At 37.9% G+C, this 19,552-nt stretch overlaps 1 protein-coding gene across 8 annotated transcripts in view; it reads right to left on the bottom strand.

Annotated features, from left to right (window-relative positions):
• Positions 1–19,552, bottom strand: part of PARG (poly(ADP-ribose) glycohydrolase) — a 126,961-nt gene that overhangs the window by 35,483 nt on the left and 71,926 nt on the right. For all 8 annotated transcript variants that reach the window (XM_073353306.1, XM_073353303.1, XM_073353305.1 and 5 more), the window contains 2 exons: positions 7,209–7,288; positions 3,224–3,284 (listed from right to left, as the gene is read on the bottom strand). In XM_073353306.1, coding sequence (XP_073209407.1) covers positions 3,224–3,284; positions 7,209–7,288 — 141 coding nt within the window. The remainder of the gene's footprint in view (positions 1–3,223; positions 3,285–7,208; positions 7,289–19,552) is intronic.

A 19,552-nucleotide genomic window follows, 5' to 3' on the forward strand; every position in this document is an offset into this window, starting at 1 on the left:
TTGCATTTACATCGTACTTTCCATCCAATGATCTCCGCTCCCTATAAACACATCAGTCAATCCTCACTACCACTTGGTGAATTGGGTTTTATTATTCTCATTTTATAGATGGTGAAACAGAAGTTAGGTTTCTTGCCCAAGGCCACAGAACAAGAGAACAGCAGGTGTGGGCCTAGAATTCTGATACTCCTGGATGTGGCTGAGTGTAGGGGCACCATCTGCACCCCTGTTCACAAAGGATTAACTATAGCTTCCCTTTTCTTTTCTGTTACATAGCAACTCAGGCGAAGAACTATATGCAGGAATGCTGGAAAGACAAAAGAGAGGAACGTCTGTTGGAAGGCGGGACTCCACACTCAGGTACTGAGGCTATGAGAGAGCTCACAGCAGCTGCAATAAACAATCTGTGTAGCCACTCTAAGGTAATGGGAGAGAGCTCATCCATCAGCTTAATTACTCTAGTCTCCGTGAGTGGCGATAGTTAGGTCAGCGGGAGAGCTTCTTCCACAGACATAGCACTGTCCACACCAGCACTTAAATCAGCATAAATTATGTCACTTGGTATGTGTGTGTGCCTAATTCACACCCTAGAGCAACATAATTTATGTCAATTTAAGCTGTAGTGTAGCCATACCCTGAGTGAACCCCACCTTGGGGGATCTTTTTGTTGTTGCTTTATGCTTATGGTAACTTATTTTGATCTATGCTGATAAAGATTTGCTGCTGTTGAAAAATCCTGTTGCACGCTGCCATTTTATTTCTGCTGAACTACACCCTCCAGCCCACAACTACTCTTTGGGTTTTCACAAAATTGGCCTTATTTTGATCAGAATGATCATTTTTGATCATTAATTTCTATCCAGAATTGTAAAATTAAAATAACTTAATTTTATGGGTTGATCACCAGTGTTGTGGACAGAATATTCTAATCTACCATATACTTTCATTAATAATGGTATTCAATCTTTTGACTTACTGCCTTTATTTCCTCCAGAAAGAACAATTACTCCCACACTTTGTAAAGAAGAAAGTCACTGACATATTTAACAATAATACAGTTGAATTTAAAAAAAAGAAAAAAAAAAGAAAAAGAAAAAGAGGTTTAAATTAAGCTGCATTAGTTACAATCATCTATTAATAGATTTACAGGGGACATAAATCTGCCCTCTACTTGAGCAGGATATTAAGAAACAGAATATTCTGTGTGAGAAGCTAGTACATAGACTGAATTACATTCATATCAGTGATGGCTTAGATTCCTCACTTCAGCAAACAAGAAATAAAATGATGTTTCACCTTTCTGTTTAAAAAGAAAAAAACATTTGCCACTCAGCTCCCATTGAGGTTAAAGTGAAACATATCTATATCCTCAATCACCCATTTAAAAACCTTTAATAGCATACAATTACATATTTCCTACCCCTAAACAGTAGTTACACAGATAGAGCAAAGAAGCACTATGTTAATATGACAAAATCATCTGACAGAAGATTTGGTCAGATTTTGAAAAATAATTTTGGGTCAGATCCTCATTTGAGTACACTGGCAAAGCATCAGGGAAGTCAATGGAGGTAAACTGATTTACACCAGCTGAAGATCTGGCCCTTGACATATACAATTGTAAGGGTGTGCAGTTTCCTGGAAGACTAGGGGAACCATGTGTACTCTGTTATTACTAAAGATGCATGAATGTATGTACTCCGAGACTTACAGTAATAGATTTTAAAAAAATGTTTTGGACCCCAAAATGAGAGCATCTTTTCTGCTCAGCACATATATATACCTGTTTACTTCTGCAATTCAGGGGTTAATATGACGTTCTGAATTGATTCATCGTTTTAAAATGGTGGCTTAATTCTCCTCTGCCATACCTCAAAGTCTCTCTCAGTAATCACTGCATATTTACCCTGAAACCAGAGCAAGCTGAGTGCTTTTTCCTTACAATTCACTGTGCCACCATCACCTCAAGAAATCAATCTCTTTGAAAGAGAGAGCACAAAATTACTCAAGCAGTGAGTGCCAAGGGAATGCAATGTCAGCTCCTACACTGAGTAACTACTTTCAATAGGATTACCTTCTAAAATAACTTTTGTTTTATACCCTTTAGGGCCTGGGCATCCATTTATCATGTACTAACTATAGTATATTTGAGAACTGGTAAAACTAACAAGAAATCCATGACATGCTATTTGCAAGATATAGTATCAGACCTTTCATTCTACTATGTGCCTAACAAGGGTACATTTTTTAGATTATAGTTAATATGCATTGTATAGCAAGTAAATCAAAAGTGAATGTACACACTAGTTATTTTAGCACATTTTAGGGGTAGTAACTATTGTAACTACTACAGTTATAAGAGTTTCTTTTTTAATAAACACCTATTATTAAAGTAAGTCTAAAAAAGAAAGAGCATGGAATAGCCAGTAAGTCTACACCGTGCTACTTACAGTTTTCGATACAAATTTAACATATGTTATATCTTAACTAGTATTTATAGCTATAATCCTAAATTTGCAGATTTTGATTCTAGGGTTACACATCCAATTTCTTGCCTCTTTTCCCAGCCCCAAAACTCCAACATCCAAAACTCTGCTTAAAACTAAAACTTCACATACCCAGACAAGCAGCCATCATCTTACTTGGACTGTTTGCTGATGACATGGCACTAGCCAATGAAAAAGCTAATAAATCAAAATTTTCATGCTGGTTGTCAGCCACATTGCATTCAAGTTCCTGTCATTGCTGCTTCAGATGAACCATTACACCCAGGCTTCCCTCATCCCCACATATATACCTGCAAATTTTCATGGAAATATCACTGTTTAAATGTTCATCTAAATCATGAACAAACAAAATGAAATGAGGTAGCTGAAGCACATAAATATGCTCAAGTTAGAAATTAATTTTACAAAATTTTAGAACTTTTGACTAAATTATCAACTTCTACAGAACACTGAAACAACTCCCCCCCCAAAGAGTAACAACCTCCACCACCAAATTGCTTTTGCATCAGTTCAGCTGACTTCCCCCCCCTGCAAACTTGATGAATAAAAATAACAAAGATCCATACAAAATAGTGTCCCTTGTAATGATTAAGAGCCTGACTCAACTCCTAATGAAGTCACTGGGAGCCTATGACTTTACTGGGAGTTGCATAAGGCCCTAAGTCACCAAAATCAAGTAAAACAATTTCTCACACTGAGAGATGTGTTTAACTTACCTTTCCCAGTCTGGAAGGTCTTGAAAACTTTGTCTTGTAAACGTCACTAATCCAGTTGGTTCTATTTTTAAAAAAATAACAAAAAACAATACAACATACATTATCAGCTGTATGTTTCAAGTTTTAAAAGCTTACCACTTAAAATCATTCAGAGACTAAGGCTACAACACATGTGGTTCTTACTCAGGAATATTAAAAACCAATTTAAAATAAAAATGCTAGTTAAAATAAATATTTGTTTCTCCTAAAAGGAAAACTGAAGTTTGATTCCCTCACAGACAGTGCCAGTGTTCAAACTGAAGGAAATGTATGCGATGATCAAACTTTCACCTCCTTGCCCCCACTTCCTTTTACATCTATTTTTCTTTTTATCAGCCAGCAGAAGTAAAGTGGGGGTATGACATATGTCATAAGTTGGGGGTATGATTTATGTCCCTTCCCAATTCGAGTACATGAAAGTGTTTCTTTGCAATACCAGACCAAAGAAGGAAAGCACGTTGTTTCTCAAATATTCCACTTAAGCTGTAAACATCATGAGACTGGCTTGGTAGCTCAGGCGAGAGCAGAATGTGTTGCCATAGACAAAAATCAGACTTCAGATCCTGAGCAGGCTCCAGTCAGTAGGTCATGAAGCATTACATGCAAGTAGTAGGGAAGCATCGTACGTTTTCAGCCAAGAATCTTGGCTGATTAACATGAAGGACTGATGGATTTCAGAGGAAGGAAGTTCATTATCTCTTGAAGCATTTGAGAGAGGAAATAGGAAGATTCCTGGAGGACTCCAGCCCTCAACAGAAAAAAAGATGTGTATAGACGCATATTATAAGAGATTACCTCTATTTATGTGACTTCCTTTTATTTCACTAAAAATATGTTTTAGTTGCAGCAACAAAAAATCAGTTTTTGAATATTTGGAAGAAACTTATTTTATTCAATCTGTTCTTTGTCCAGAAAGCAATTCCATTTTTTCTGTGGAAAAGCATTCTTAGAGTGAGAAACATTAGAAACTATTAGAAACAATGGTGGTATCATCTAAATAAAAAACATAATTTTAAAACTTCTATTCTTTAAGAACTCCTATTTTTTTGGAAAGAATAAAATATTCCTCAGAAAGTGTTAAATATTCCTGTAATACTGTTAGAAATGTTATGAGGGTATAAAGAATTTTATTTAAAAAGGTTAGCTTAATTTTTTAAAGAGAAGGTCTTGTATTAATCAAGTGTTTCCCCACAAGGGTTCTCTTGTATTATGGAGGTGATGTTTCACAAATTAAGCATACATTTTGAGTACTAAGCTTTGGTTTGCATACGCTTCAATGTATTCTGTTACAAGGAACTCAATTACTATTTATAATAAAAGGGCTGGGGAATTAAACATTTAATTTCCACTCATTTCCAGGGCTAAATTACTTCAGTCTTAATTCATTATACGGGGGGGGTGGGAGGGGAGAAAATAAAAGGGACAGAGTCTGTTTGAAAGTGCAATGTAAGTTACTAATTCAAGGAAGAACATTTGAGAATCCCATTAAATATTATTTGGAATTATAGTTTAAAAAATTCCAATTCACTGGTTACATAGAACATAATCCCAAATGATTTTAAGTACATAAAGAGGCGGAGCAGCTGTATAACTTAGAAGTAAGAGGTTGCTGTAATTCAGGTTGCATGTAAACATCTTTTCACTAACGTGTGAAAATGTAATAAGGTATACACAAAGTCATATGCCTGGGTCACATTCTACTCTTGACCTTGATGTCAATAGATGTTATTCACAAATGAGACTTTGGTAGGTATATGAAGGACAGGATGTGGCTCTACTAGTTTTCATGGTGGCAGTATCAATCCTCAAGTCAAAAGAATGACTGTCAGATAAAATGAAAAGGAGGACTTGTGGCACCTTAGCGACTAACCAATTTATCTGAGCATCTAAGGGGCCACAAGTCCTCCTTTTCTTTTTGCGAATACAGACTAACACGGCTGTTACTCTGAAACCTGTCGGATAAAATGGGAACCTTTTTTTGGCCCAAGTATGGGAGTAGCTTTTTTTAATGCCATTTTGCACCTGAATACCTCAAAAATGTCTTTTTTTAAAAACAAATGCTTCTGATTTGGTATGAGTTAGTTATGAGGGAAAATTACTATTCTCTACATGTTAGAACAAATGATTTTCTAAAATAAAGTTTAAGAGTAGAAAACATCATGATGTTCATATGGAGTATGCCATCAGAAAATCTAACACCAGACCAAGATATGATACTTCAGATATAATTAAGATACATATTGTATGAATGATTATTAAGGCTCCATGTTTGTCGCAGAAGTCACGGATTCCATGACTTCCTGTGACCTCCGTGACTTCTGTAGCAGCTGGTGTGCTTGAGCACCTAGCCCTGGGGCCAATTGCTTGGGCGGCCTTGGGGACAGCCACACCGTCCACTGCTGGAGCAGCCCTGGGCAGTGGCTGATGCAGCTGGCCCCGGGGACTACCTGATCAGCAGTCCCAGGGGCGGCAGGAGCAGCCACAGCTCAGGGGCTCCTTGCAGTCATCCTAGGATGGCCAGAGATACCATTAGCTGCCTGGGACTCCCCTCCTGCCCCCAGCAGTGGCCGGAGCTGCCACTGGCTGCCCGGGGCTTTCCTCCCTTCACAGCACCCCCCCCACACTAAGATTAAATCAGAGGTATTTATGGTATGAGTCACGGACAGTTACAGGCCGTGATTTTTTTGTTTTTTGCCCTTTACCTGTCCATGATTTTTACTAAAAATACCCATTATTAAATCTTAGCCTTAATGATTATGCATACAACTAGAGCATCATAGGTACATGTTTATTGCAGTAAGTGCTCAGCCACATATATGTGTTTTTACACGTTTATGTGAATGTGCAACTCCATGACCATGTAAGAAGCTTTAACTTGGTACATTAACTTGAATCTCAGATAGCTTATATAATCTTATTGGACTGTCCAGCTACACACATTCTGAGCATTATCTTGCCAGGCGGCTGAATACCTTAAAATCCAGTTAAGTTCCATGGGAGTTGAGGGTGCCCAACATCTCGCTGGGTCGCTCATTTAGTGGGTTTATTTTAAACATGGGTCAGCTCTCTTATGAGCTTTTGGGGAAGAAGGGGATAGAAGTGGTTGGGGAAAAAATGAAAAAACCTGCATTATTGCAATATCAGAGCTGAGATTTTGGACACACTTAAGCCAGTAAAGTCAAAGTTACAGTTCCCCGGAAACCATTATTTTGACAGTGAGAGTGTGTATTTATATGCTTCTAACTGCTGCTATGTGCGTGAGTGCTCTCTCTCCTTTTTTATGGACAAGAAAAAGAATGGCAGTTAGCAGCATATGGAATAATTAAGATAATACATATATTTTAATTACTGAATATTCTGCTAACTGCCATACCCTCGCACATTAGAGAAACAAAGTGGGTGAGGTAAAAATCTCTTATTGGACCAACTTCTGTTGGTAAGAAGCAAGCTTTCGAGCCACACAGAGCTCTTCTTCAGGTCTGGGAAAGGTACTCATAGCTGAAGAAGAGCTCTGTGTGGCTCAAAAGCTTGTCCTTCTTACCAACAGAATTTTGTCCAATAAAAGTTATTACCTCACCCACTTTGTCTTTCTAATACCCTGGAACTGACACAGCTACTACACTGCATCCTCTCACATATACATACACAAAGTGTTAAAGCATGTGTGTGAGTGAGAGAGAGAGAACACGTGTGCATGTGCATGGCAGTTAGCATCTTACATAATAATTTAACACTTTATATAGTCTGTACCTCAGGGCAAAGCTACAGTTCCTGTGGGAACCAATATTTTTCAATTTCTTGACTTCTTTGTTCAAAACCTTCACCATAACATTGTATTGGCGTAGATTTTTCCATTTATTATACATTCTTTATGTGTTTGCTTTGCAACTCAGACTAAGGCATTTTTCACAGCATTCAAAAGAAATGAACTAATAAGAGGATATACTTTTTTCTGTGACTCTTCTAAAGTAGCAGAAAAGGGTTTTAAGCTTCTCAGGCTTCCTTGGCGACCGCCCTTCAAACAATCTGAATAAAAAGAAAGATAGAAAAGTGACTGTATTAGTTTCAATGGCACACAGAGTAATAATTAAGCTGTTTAATAACAGTGATCTGATTGGATTTTGAAAGTAATAAGGATAACTTCAAGAGGCTTCTCTAGATGTTTAATAAGATAAAAGTGTCACACCCATTTAAATTGAAAAGTAACATGGAAAACAAATGTGATTTCTCTGTTCAAAGAGGGCTGTAAATCAAATGCATAATTTTCTCTCTTTAATCAGTTAGTAGTACTTACACCTCTAGTTAAAATCCTCGTTGCCTGCATAAAGCCCAAATACTTTAGCTTTAAGCAGATGAAGTAGAGAGACTGAGGAGAAAAAATCCACCCAACAACCAAGTGTCAGGTTCCAAGGCCCCTCCACAGCCACTATTCCAGTCTACAAGCTTGAAACCACAGACCTTCCACAGCATTTGTATGGGGTGTGGATATACAGCCTTCCCCTGGCCTGCCCTCAATGTTGTATTTACATGCTGGTCTATGCAGGCTGAGTGCAGAGACCTTTTCAGCAGCACCCTGGGGGCATGAGGCATACCTGCATGGTTGCTCAGCCAGTGGACAGCCTTGGGGAACCTCTACAGGGTTTAAGTGGTACAGATAGCCTTGCACTGGCCCTCCAGAGTGGGGTTAATTTAATCCCACTAGTATTAAGTGGCTCAAACAACAAATTATTTTGGTTGGTTGATTAAATGGAAGAATACTCCCATCCTTATTTTAAAGGGGAAAAAATCCTTAATGAGATAATAGTACACAACTAAAGCTTCAGATCTCCTTGTAATCTTCAGTTCTCCAAGACACTAAACCTTTTAATATGTTATCAGTTTCCTTAGAAATAGGTGCCAGTAGAACAGAGGTGGGCAAACTATAGCCTGAGGGTCACACCCGGCCCGTGGAACGCTCCTGCCTGGCCCCTGAGCTCCTGGCCCGGGAGGCTAGCCCCTGGCCCCTCCCTTGCTGTTTCCCCTCCTCCACAGCCTCAGCTCACTGTGCAGCCAGCACAATGCTCTGGGCGGCAGGGCAGCGAGCTCTTGCCGGGCTCACAGCTGCAGAGCCACAGCCTGACCCAGTGCTGTGTGCTGTGCGGTGGCGTGGCTGGCTCCAGCGCGGCTGCCTGTCTTGGTGCTCTGGGCGGCTCGGCTGTAGCACTGCAGGGGGCAGGGAGGTTAGATAGAGGACAGGGGAGTTCGGGGTGGTGGTCAGGGGTGTGGATAGGGGTAGGGAACAGGGGGGTTGAATGGGGGCAGGGGTCCGGGGGGGGGGGCAGTCAGGAATGAGAGGAGGGGTTGGATGGGGAGGAGGTGGGGGGGCATTCAGGGGCAGGGGTTCTGGGGGCAGTCAGGGGACAGAGAGAAGGGGTGGTTGGATGGTGCAGGGGTTCTGGGGGGGGGCAGTCAGGAATGAGAGGAGGGGTTGGATGGGCCAGCGGGGGGCAGTCAGGCGCAGGAGGTCCAGGGGCAGTCACAGGACAGGAAGTGTGGGGAAGGTAGGGGGTGTGTGGATGGGGCAGGGGTCCCGGCGGGCAGGCATCAGGAAACAGTGGGGGTTGGATAGGGGGTGGGGGCCGGGCCACACCTGGCTGTTTGGGGAGGCACAGCCTCCCCTAACCAGCCCTCCATACAATTTCGGAAACCCGATGTGGGCCTCAGGCCAAAAAGTTTGCCTGCTCCTGCCTTAGAACTAGAAGTTCAGAGAAATCTGTTAAAAAACCAATTATCATATTTCCCTGTTTTTCCCCTATTTATCCTCCATTACATTATTATTTATATTGCAAAAGCACCCAAAATATATCAGGAGTTGTAAAGACATATAGTCCCTGCCCCAAACAGTTTACAGTGAAAGGCACTGATCCTAGAAACACCTCTTTAATTCTTCTCAGAGAAGTATTCCCCATAGATTTCAGTAAGACTATTCAAGTGAGAAAAGGTACACTTTTGTTTGCAGGATTGGCTCCTAAAATGACAAAAGGCAGATGACAAGTGAGGAAAAGGCATACGAAATACAAACAAAGTGGTCAATGTGACAAAGGGCATATGTTTCTCTAGTTCTTTTTCATTCTATTTGGTTTGTAAATATACAGATCATCTACAACTACTCCTCAACCTAGCCACGGTTACTTCCTTCAAAATGCATTATAATGTACATTTGCTCTAGCATTGGTAACTTTATAACAACAGCTTGTAAGAGGACAGTTGTGGATAACAAATCACTTATATGATAATAAATAAAAAGTTATCCTTAACTGACAAATATATACCCATCTATGGAAGACTCATTTATTCCCTAACATGGGTTAATTAGAACCACATGTCCCACAGCCTCCCACTCCTCAAATTCCCCTTTGTGCTACCATGGACAACAAAATTAAAGAAAGGACTGAAATAAACTTCTCCTTATTTAATTCTGGCAACCAGAATCTGGCAACCTCTGTGTTTCCGTACTGCTAACTAAAAACTGGCACCAAGGCCAATGTGTGTTCCACAGAAAAGCTGGTAAAGCATCTGTTGGATAACCTCATCCCTACAAGACTAAATACATCACTTCATAAAGAGACAGATCTGAGCTCAGGTACATCTACAAATACTAGTAGATATCACCTTAAAATTAATTCAGAGAATAGCAAACCCAACAGAAACTCAATATTTTAAATTAGAGATGAATGAACTCACCAAAATATTTTGAGAGACCATAAATTTGGGGGGAAATTTTTTTTTTTTGGAGAACTGAAAAAACAGAAGTTTCCAATATATGATTCTGCACCTGGAGCCACATGGGTAGACCCAGGGGCTTGTGCAGAATCCCACTGGAGTCAATCTGATGCCACACAAACACAATGGTCTACCCATACAGATCCAACTGCAGGACTGGGACCAATATTAGAACACACTTTGTTCCTTGTACTTAAAACGCAGAACTTAAAAGCAGCACAAACTATGGAGTCTACCTTCTTTTCTCCAAGCTCAGGATTGACAAATATTGACGGGAAAGTGTGGGAGAAGTTTACACTGATATTGTTATTGCTTTGCTCATTAATTTCAAAATTCTTTCATGACCTTAGTGCTCATGAAAGGTACCAGACTGACAATCGTGGAAACTAGGATCTATCTACAGAAAAGCTACAGTATGGGCAGCAAGAATGCAAGCTTCTCTATGTTATACCACAAATACTTTTCAACTTTGAATTGCAGAGATCACCTCTGGGGTGAAAAATTCATTTGCTTGCTATATCTATGCCATGCTTGGTCTCTCTGATGAGACTGCCAACAAGAACACCAATTAGTCCTATTTACAGGGATTTTGTAATGTTAAAAAAAGAAACCTGTCCTTGGGAATTGCAGCTGAAACTACTAATTCATTACATACTGGCTGCCTGGACTAGCAGATATTAAAGAGGGTTTGTTTTGATACTGCTCTGCACAGGACTGGCACTAGGAACCAAGAAGTTAAAAGCTGCAAATCCAAATTCCAGTACCCTAAGCCATCTAACTCCTCCAGTCAAAACTGAATTTTATCTACTTACACTTCAATGATCATGTTTGGAACGGAAATAATATAACATTGGCCTTCAGAAATTTCATTGCAAGGGGAAAACACAACACCAGCTACCCTTTCTTTGGATTAAAAAACAAAATAAAAACAAGAAAAGCTGTACTTTAAATTACCAAGAGGGCTACTTCTGACATACAGAAATCCATTTATGAAAATCTAAGAAATAAAAAGAAACGTCCTTACTTTTAGCCATTAAGTGAATGCATTCTTTCCGTGTTAACCAAAATACTATTTTTACTGCATCATCTATCTTCCAACAACCTGCACTTGCATTGCTTAATTTGGTTTCCTACAAAATGACATGGCATTGTTATTGGTAACACATAATGCAATTTGTCTGGAGGGAAGAAAATAGGGGGCTTTGGAAGCAATATGCCTTCAGTAAGAAGTTCACTAAAAGATGTTGGATACAGTAGAAGCCCTTGGGGCTTAAGATCTCATTTCTGAAAGCCATTCTTAAAGTACAGCAAAATTGGCTGGGAATGGGAATGCAAAGTGACAGAATGCTATTCATCTACTTCCATGTAACATAAAGACAACCCTGCTTCAAAAGCAAAAAGCTTTAGGTGAATTCAGCCTTCTAGTATTGAAATGGATTAGATTTTTCATATTTAGAAAAGACGACTTACATAAGAACTATGTGAAGCGAGTATATTCAATGTGAACAGATTAATTTTACTGGGAAATTATTATTCAATAAAAAAATTAATTGGGGAGGAGGGAAGAGAAGGTTAGTCTCTACTCCTGGTTTCACTAATCGGGAGGGACAGTGGGGAGGACCTGTAAATAAGGACTTCAGGAAAACAAATTTTACTTGTACACCCCATTTTAAAATGGTGTTACTGCAGGCACTAATAAAGTACAGTGATTGTAGAGTTAAGGAGGCAAGTTGACTCAGCAAAACAAATAAAAACAAATTAGGTGTCTGTTAAAGGTTTTTCCTCTAAAAACTTCTGACTTTTTATTTTAATATTTGTGCTCTTTATCTGAGACAGTTTATATACAGGACTAATAATGCGCACACTAGCCTTTTGCCTCTTCAATTTAAATTGAAATAATGTTTAGGTTGCAAATAAATTTGTTAATCTCAACCAAAATGTTCAGTGGATGGCCGTCCACATCACAAAGCCAACAACGATTCAGGATAACAGACAGCTTCTGTACAGAAAAAGCCAAGAACTGGAATAGCAGTGCTCATTGTTGGCCTAATTTTCTCACTGAAGTAAATGGGATTTTTATAATTGATTTCAATTGAGTGGAGTTCAGACCAACACAGAGTATCTTTTCAGAAGTATTTGGGTGGATTTCCTAAACATGAGAGACTTGCTAATCATCAAACGGACCCTTCTGGCCTTAGAATCTATTAATTGATTTCCTATTTCCTTCTCCCAGTTCCAGGTTTTTTTTTTTCATTCTTAAAGCAATGGAGAGTTATATTTACAATCAAGAAGTCCATTTATATAAAATATTTTTTCGTTTCCAATTTAATTGTTTATATTTAAGATAAAGCCTTCATTATTAAAACTTTTTTCCATGGCAATAAGTGGAAAAAAGGATTTCATGGGCAAAGGCTAGTTAGATGAGAATGTAAATCAGTGCACCTCCCCTAAGCCAGTGGTTCCATACTTACTTGTTAAGAAAGATGTAACCCTGACACTAGCCCCAAATCCATGCTCACTCCAATCAGAATAATTCTGAATTCATCACAATTAATGTTTGTTCAAATCAAAGAGTTTCACCAAATGAAGTATTGGAGTGGCAATTTAAGTGAAAAAAACAATGAGTGAAAATACTGGATGAATATGCTAGGATTCATTTCACAATCTCCATGTAGGCTTATTAATTAGTGAGTTTGTCAATACAGATCAAAAATGTGATATAGCAGCCACACTTTTTGTAAGTCACTTAACAATACAAAACAGAATGAGAGAAACATTTTGGTTCTTTGCAACGTTGAGACAGTTAGGACAGGAAACTTCTGTTCATTTGAGGCTCAGAAACATCTCTAGAAACTCAGGGCCCGATTCAAAGGCCATGGAAGTGAGTGAAAAAGTTCCCATTGATTATAGTGGTCCTCGGATCAGCCCCTAAATCCTTACATTTATCAGTTTATGAAAATGCATCCAAATGTAATCTCACTATGCAGTTTACTTCATATATCTTTTTTTTTCAGTGTCCAAAGAGATTAAATGATCAAATTAGAAGACTTCCAAACAGCATTAAAGTTGTTGTCCCTGCAGAAGGGAGGGAGGGAAGGAGGTACATGCCTTTGGGGGTGGGGTGACATTGTGATGAATGAACACTTGAAAGATTGTTGGGGTTTTAAAAGTGTTTCACATTTAAAAATAAATTACATTGCCGGAGGGCTCCTTGAATGACTACAGAACTAGCTGGATTATAACATCAAAAGCAAGCATGAAATCTTCATGAAAATCCCCCCCCAAACAAATGTACAAACAACCTCTTAGGCCTTCCCTATAAATTATAAAGCAGTAGGTCATTTTTTATGGCAGTAAGCTTATTACTATAGTAACAGAGAGTGGGGGTTTCAACAGCACACACCATTGCCCTAACCAAGCTTCCACTGAAGTTGGTGGGAATTTTACAATGAACATGAATGGGAGCAAAATTAGGACAATGATGAATGCTTTTAAAAATCTTGCCCAAAAAGTTATTGGCGAGCTAAGTCTCAAATTTCATCTATATTAATATGTACACCCAAATCTTAACACACACTAAACAGTCTCAGTTTATTAGTTTCCAAAAACTCCATTTAAATCCACCTACTTTTTCTTCCCACACCAGACTTGTCTGCAAAGTGCTCAAAAGGGCTGTAAGGTCAGCCACCTTCCACACATCCTGACAAGCCAAAGGCCCTATTTTCAGAGGTGCAGAGATCCACATTTTCCCATTGACTGCAATCTGAGTTTTAGGTGCTTAGAACCTCTGAAGAAAAAAAATAAATAAATAAAATAAAAAAGAAATCAGACCCCAGACTTCTATTCTCTGTCTGAGAAAGTGAATCTATTCCAGAGCCAAGTTTTCAATTGCAAGAGCAGAGCTCTTTCTCCTGAAGGCAGGGGATAGGAGATGAACTAAAGACACACACAAAAATATTTTATCTAAATAAATGCAACATTCCCTACCAAGAAAAAGTCCAAACACCACATGAACAAATCATGTCTCAAGTGCATATGCATCATACAATTAAATATCTTTCAAATCTCCAACATGGAGACAAAGAATTAATAGCATCAGAGGGGTAGCCATGTTAGTCTGGATCTGTAAAAGCGGCAAAGAGTCCTGTAGCACCTTATAGACTAACAGACATATTGGAGCATAAGCTTTCGCGGGTGAATACCCACTTTGTCGGATGCATGTAGTAGAAGGCCTGTGAAAGTGAGGGACTGTTGTCCAGGATGGGTTGTAGATCACTGATGATGCACTGGAGAGGTTTTATAGTTGAGGACTGTATGTGATGGCCAGTAGAGTTCTGTTGGTTTCTCATCCTCCCTGATTGAACTAACCTCGTTACCCCTAGCCTGATTCTTGTTTGCATATACATACGTGCCTCTGGAAATTTCCACTACATGCATCCGACGAAGTGGGTATTTGACAACGAAAGCTTATGCTCCAATACGTCTGTTAGTCTATAAGGTGCCACAGGACACTTTGCCGCTAACGCACTAATAGAAATTACTAGGACACTGGGAAAATATTAATAGACAGTTATACAACAACCTAGAGTATCAACTGTCTCTATGTAGAACCAGAAATATCAAATATTAATTTAATGGTGAGGTCTCATTAACACCTGTACTTGCTAACATGAAACTTAAAGTGAATTGGTCAATATGCAACATCATGGAAACATTTATTTCAAGTACAGAGTTTTGTAGTTTTAAAAAGAATAGGTTTTGTTAGGGCATGATATATATTAACTGGAATTTTTCTTGAGCTCTGTATGACAAGATCACAAAAAAGCAATTCCCTGAGTGGAATGTAGATTATCAATTTACCAATATAAGAATCCACGGCAAGAAACCATTAATACAATTTTTAAGAATTCATCCAACTAAACTGCACTGTAAATCAAACTCAAAGCACTGCAAACCCCATTTTAAATTAAAGTAATTGATAAATTACTTGCAACTGCATATTTTCATCCAGTAAGCCACTTTTGCTTTGTGCAAGATGTTCTGTCAAACTGCCACACAGCTACTTCAGTTTAGTAAGGAGACAGATGCCAAAAGTCTGCCGAGCTGACCACTGAGGCAACCTACAATTTATCTTTGACCTTCTAGCTTCTCAACAAATGCAGCTGCAATGCTTATCAAATTGAAGCCCTTTACATAGATATTTAGGTATTCTGAGGAACCAAAGGACAGGCAGAAGTGAAGGTCAATAATAAAAGTAAGCAGACTTGTGGGAGCAACATAACAAGACATTCAGTTAACATTAGCAGCCAAACAAAATCTTTTCTGATTTAATCTTCAACTGTTTTCAGTGATTATGTTCTGAATATAAATCCTACACTTGATACAAAAAAAATCATAAAAAACTACAGTGGTTATGTTCTAACTAGGGCTGTCAAGCAATCAAAAAAATTAATTGTGATTAATTGCACAAATAAAAAAATTAATCGTGATCACACACAATCACACAGTTAAACAATAATAGAATACCATTTATTTAAATATATTTGGATGTTTTCTACTTTTTTCAAATATACTGATTTCAATTACAACACAGAACACAAAGTGTACAGTGCTCACTTTACATTTAATTTTGATTACAAGTATTTGCACTGTAAAAAACCAAGAAATAGTATTTTTCAATTCACCAATACATGTCCTATAGTGTAATCTCTTTACCATGAAAGTTGAATTTACAAATGTAGAATTATGTAAAAAAAAAACTGCATTCAAAAATAAAACAATGTAAAATTTTAGAGCCTGCAAGTCCACTCAGTCCTACTTCTTGTTCAGCCAATTGCCCAGACAAACAAGTTTGTTTACATTTGCAGGAAATCATGCTGCCCACTTCTTGTTTACAATATCACCTGAAAGTGAGCACAGGTGTTCTCATGGCACTGTTGTAACTGGTGTCGCAAGATATTTACATGCCAGATGCGCTAAAGATTTGTATGCCCCTTCATGCTTCAACCACCATTACAGGGGATATGTGTCCATGCTGATGACAGATTCTGCTCAATAACAATCCAAAGCAGTGTGGACCAACACATGATCATTTTTATTATCTTAGTTAGATGCCACCAGCAGAAGGTTGAATTTCTTTTTTGATGGTTCAGTTCTGTAGTTTTCACATCAGAGTGGTGCTCTTTTAAGATTTCTGAAAGCATGTCCACACCTCGTCCCTCTTAGATTTTGGAAGGCCAAAATCTAGTCTATTATTATTTATTATTATAAAATCTATTATTATTTAATAATCTGAATAATTTTCAGATTATTAAAGCTTGGGTCAAGTGCTGTAGCTATCTTTAGAAATCTCACATTGGTATCTTCTTTGTGTTTTGTCAAATCTGCAGTAAAAGCGTTATTACAATGAACAACATGTGCTGGGTCATCATCCGAGACTGTTATAACATGAAACATACGGCAGAATGCAGGTAAAACAGAGCAGGGGACATACAATTCTCCCCCAAGGAGTTCAGTCACAAATTTAATTAACGCGTTTTTTTTTTTTTTTAAACTATCATCATCCACATGGAAGCATGTCTACTGGAATGGTGGCCAAAGCATAAAGGGGCATATGAATGTTTAGCATATCCGGCACGTAAATATTTTGCAATGCTGGCTACAAAAGTGCCATGCAAATGCCTGTTCTCACTTTCTGGTGACACTGTAAATAAGAAGAGGGCAGCATTATCACCTGTAAATGTAAACTTGTTTGTCTGAGCAATTGGCTGAACAAGAAGTAGGACTGAGTGGACTTGTAGGCTCTGAAGTTTTACGTTATTTTCTTTTTGAGTGCAGTTATGTAACAAAAAATTACATTTGTAAGTTGTACTTTCATGACAAAGACAGTACTTGTCTGAGTTGAATTGAAAAAATACTATTTTCTTTTATCATTTTTACAGTGCAAATATTTATAATCAAAAATATACACTTTATTTCAATTATAACAGAATATAATATATATGAAAATGTAGAAAAACATCCAAAATATTTAATAAATGTAAATTGGTATTCTATTGTTTAACAGTGCAATTAAAACTGCGATTAATTTTTTGAGTTAATCACATGAGTTAACTGCCATTAATTGACAGCTCTAGTTCCAATATATTAGAATGCCACAAAAATATGCAATATGACAGAGTAAGTGATGAGGAGTATTTAAAATAAACAATTTCAATACTATATGGTTAGAAACAAAGAAAATATTTTAAAAACACTCTTTAATTCTCCACTTTGCTTAAAATTTTGATTTGATTTTAAAATGACATCATGAGATTCCATGTTTATTGTCTAATTACTTCTACATAGAATTTACAACTTTTACAAGTAAACTTCTCCCACACCCCAACTGTTAGGGCTGCAGCTCCAGTTCAGGAAAGTACTTAAGAATGTGCTCAATGGCTTTTCTGAAGGCCTCGCCCAGTTAGTTTGGGCTGTGTTCTTTCTGTGGTTCCTTCACTATCGTCAGCAAGAGAGATTCTGGAACTGGAAACAAACTTGGTAACATGCTAGTTAAGAAAGAAAACCAGCCTTCCATCTCACTGCTGTTTTACAGGAATAAACGTACATATTTATCAGAAATATAGGCAGCTCTGACTTGGACATACTGAGATTAGATTAATTGAATATCATGGTGCCATGTTCACACAATAAATTTCCTGATATCATATTTTATAGACATTTCATGGCAAAACTACAAGGCAAAAAATATTTCAAATATAGTGGGTCATCATGTCAATATAAGTATATTAATTTTGTAACACTACATTATTTGCTACAAAAAACTGACAGGGCATGGGTTTTGTCTAATGGAAAGAAGTTGAACCTTTGAAGTAAATGGTTCTGAAAATGTCTTCTGTTTCATTAAATCAGAATAAAATCATCTAATTTTGAAACTTGGAATTCAGGCAACTCCACTATTCCAGTAAGTTTTTTCCAAAAACTGTGTCCCAATTCATAGATTTTTAAGGCCAGAAGGGACCCTTATGATCATCTATTCTAGTTCAACTTCCTACATAACAAAGGCCATAGAGTTTCATCAAGATAATATCTTGCATCAAGTAATCTCTGCATCAAGATCATATCTTGTGGCTAATCTACAGTATATTTTTTAGAAAGGTATCCAATCTTTATTTAAATGATGTATATTCCACCACATCCCTTGGTAAATTGTTCCAGTGGTTAATTACCCTAATGGTTAAAGATTTGCATTTTATGGCAAGAATGGCTCAAACGCCAAATCTCAATATAAAATTTCCCATTCACAGATACATGGTATTGATTGTAATTCCAGGACATTTACATGTATCCAAACACACTAGTTATGGTTCCCTGAACAACCTCAATCTGTAAAGTTATCAGAGAGTGCAATTTAAATTCTGCAGTCAACCCTATTCATCAAGAAAAAAACTGATCTCTGCTGATGCAATTGAACATAAAATCAGATTACTCATGCTGTTTCCTGGATTTTAACATGCTCTCACAGTGGATGACGACATTTACTCCTGTGCGGGGGGGCAGCACATATGTACCACCGAAGTCCTACTTAAGACCTTAAAATAGTTTAAAATGAAATTTAAAATATAGGACTTAAATGGAGCTGGCATAAAGATCCATTTCATCCTTTGAGAATAATATGTTATTGGGACAAAGAAAGCTGCCATGCATATAAGGAATATTCACTTTTCCATTTCAAAAATATCAGAAGGATACAACACATCTTTAAGCAAAAGTTCATTTGAATGCATAGGCTGACCAAATACTTGAACCCCAAATAATAAGCTATTATCATCACAGTCCATTTTATTGGGTGGATCTGCTTAGGAGGTAAACTATTATGCTTGTATGTCCTTCGTGAAGACTGATTTAAGTCTACATAGAGATACAAGATGGGTTAGGTAATACCTTTTATTGGATGAACTTCTGTTGGTGAGAGAGACAAACTTTCGAGCCATATAGAGCTCTTCTTCTGTGTGTTTCAAAACCTTCTCTCTCTCATCAACAGTTGGTCCAATAAAAGATCCTACCTCATCCGCCTTCTCTCCAATACCCTGGGACCAACATGGCTATGACGACACTTAAGTCTACTAGGTATTAAGAGCCTTATCCTTTACTAAGCTAAGCACACTCAGATCCTACTGATGTCAGTGGGAGATGTGGACACTCCACCCCACTTCACAAGGCCCAAAGAGAAAAACCAGGGGTTAAATGGGAAAACACTAACATCATCATCTACTAGGCTAACTAGTGAGCTTAGAAGCACTTGCTTTCAACTATCATTGCTTATTTCTTCGAACCATGCAACTTGACTTCAGATTCTCCCCCCTACCCATAGAATTGCTTAAGGAAAACAGAGGTCTTATGCAAACAGAAATGTTTTCTCTTTTCAAAACCATCTTTTCTTTCACTTATTAAAGATCTATTAGACTTCAATTTACGTTGTTATAAACATTTGCCTGAAACCTTTCAATAAGTATCCTGTCACATCAT

The sequence above is a fragment of the Lepidochelys kempii genome, chromosome 7 (assembly GCF_965140265.1).
Source record: "Lepidochelys kempii isolate rLepKem1 chromosome 7, rLepKem1.hap2, whole genome shotgun sequence".
In the NCBI taxonomy this organism is placed as follows: Eukaryota; Metazoa; Chordata; order Testudines; family Cheloniidae; genus Lepidochelys; species Lepidochelys kempii.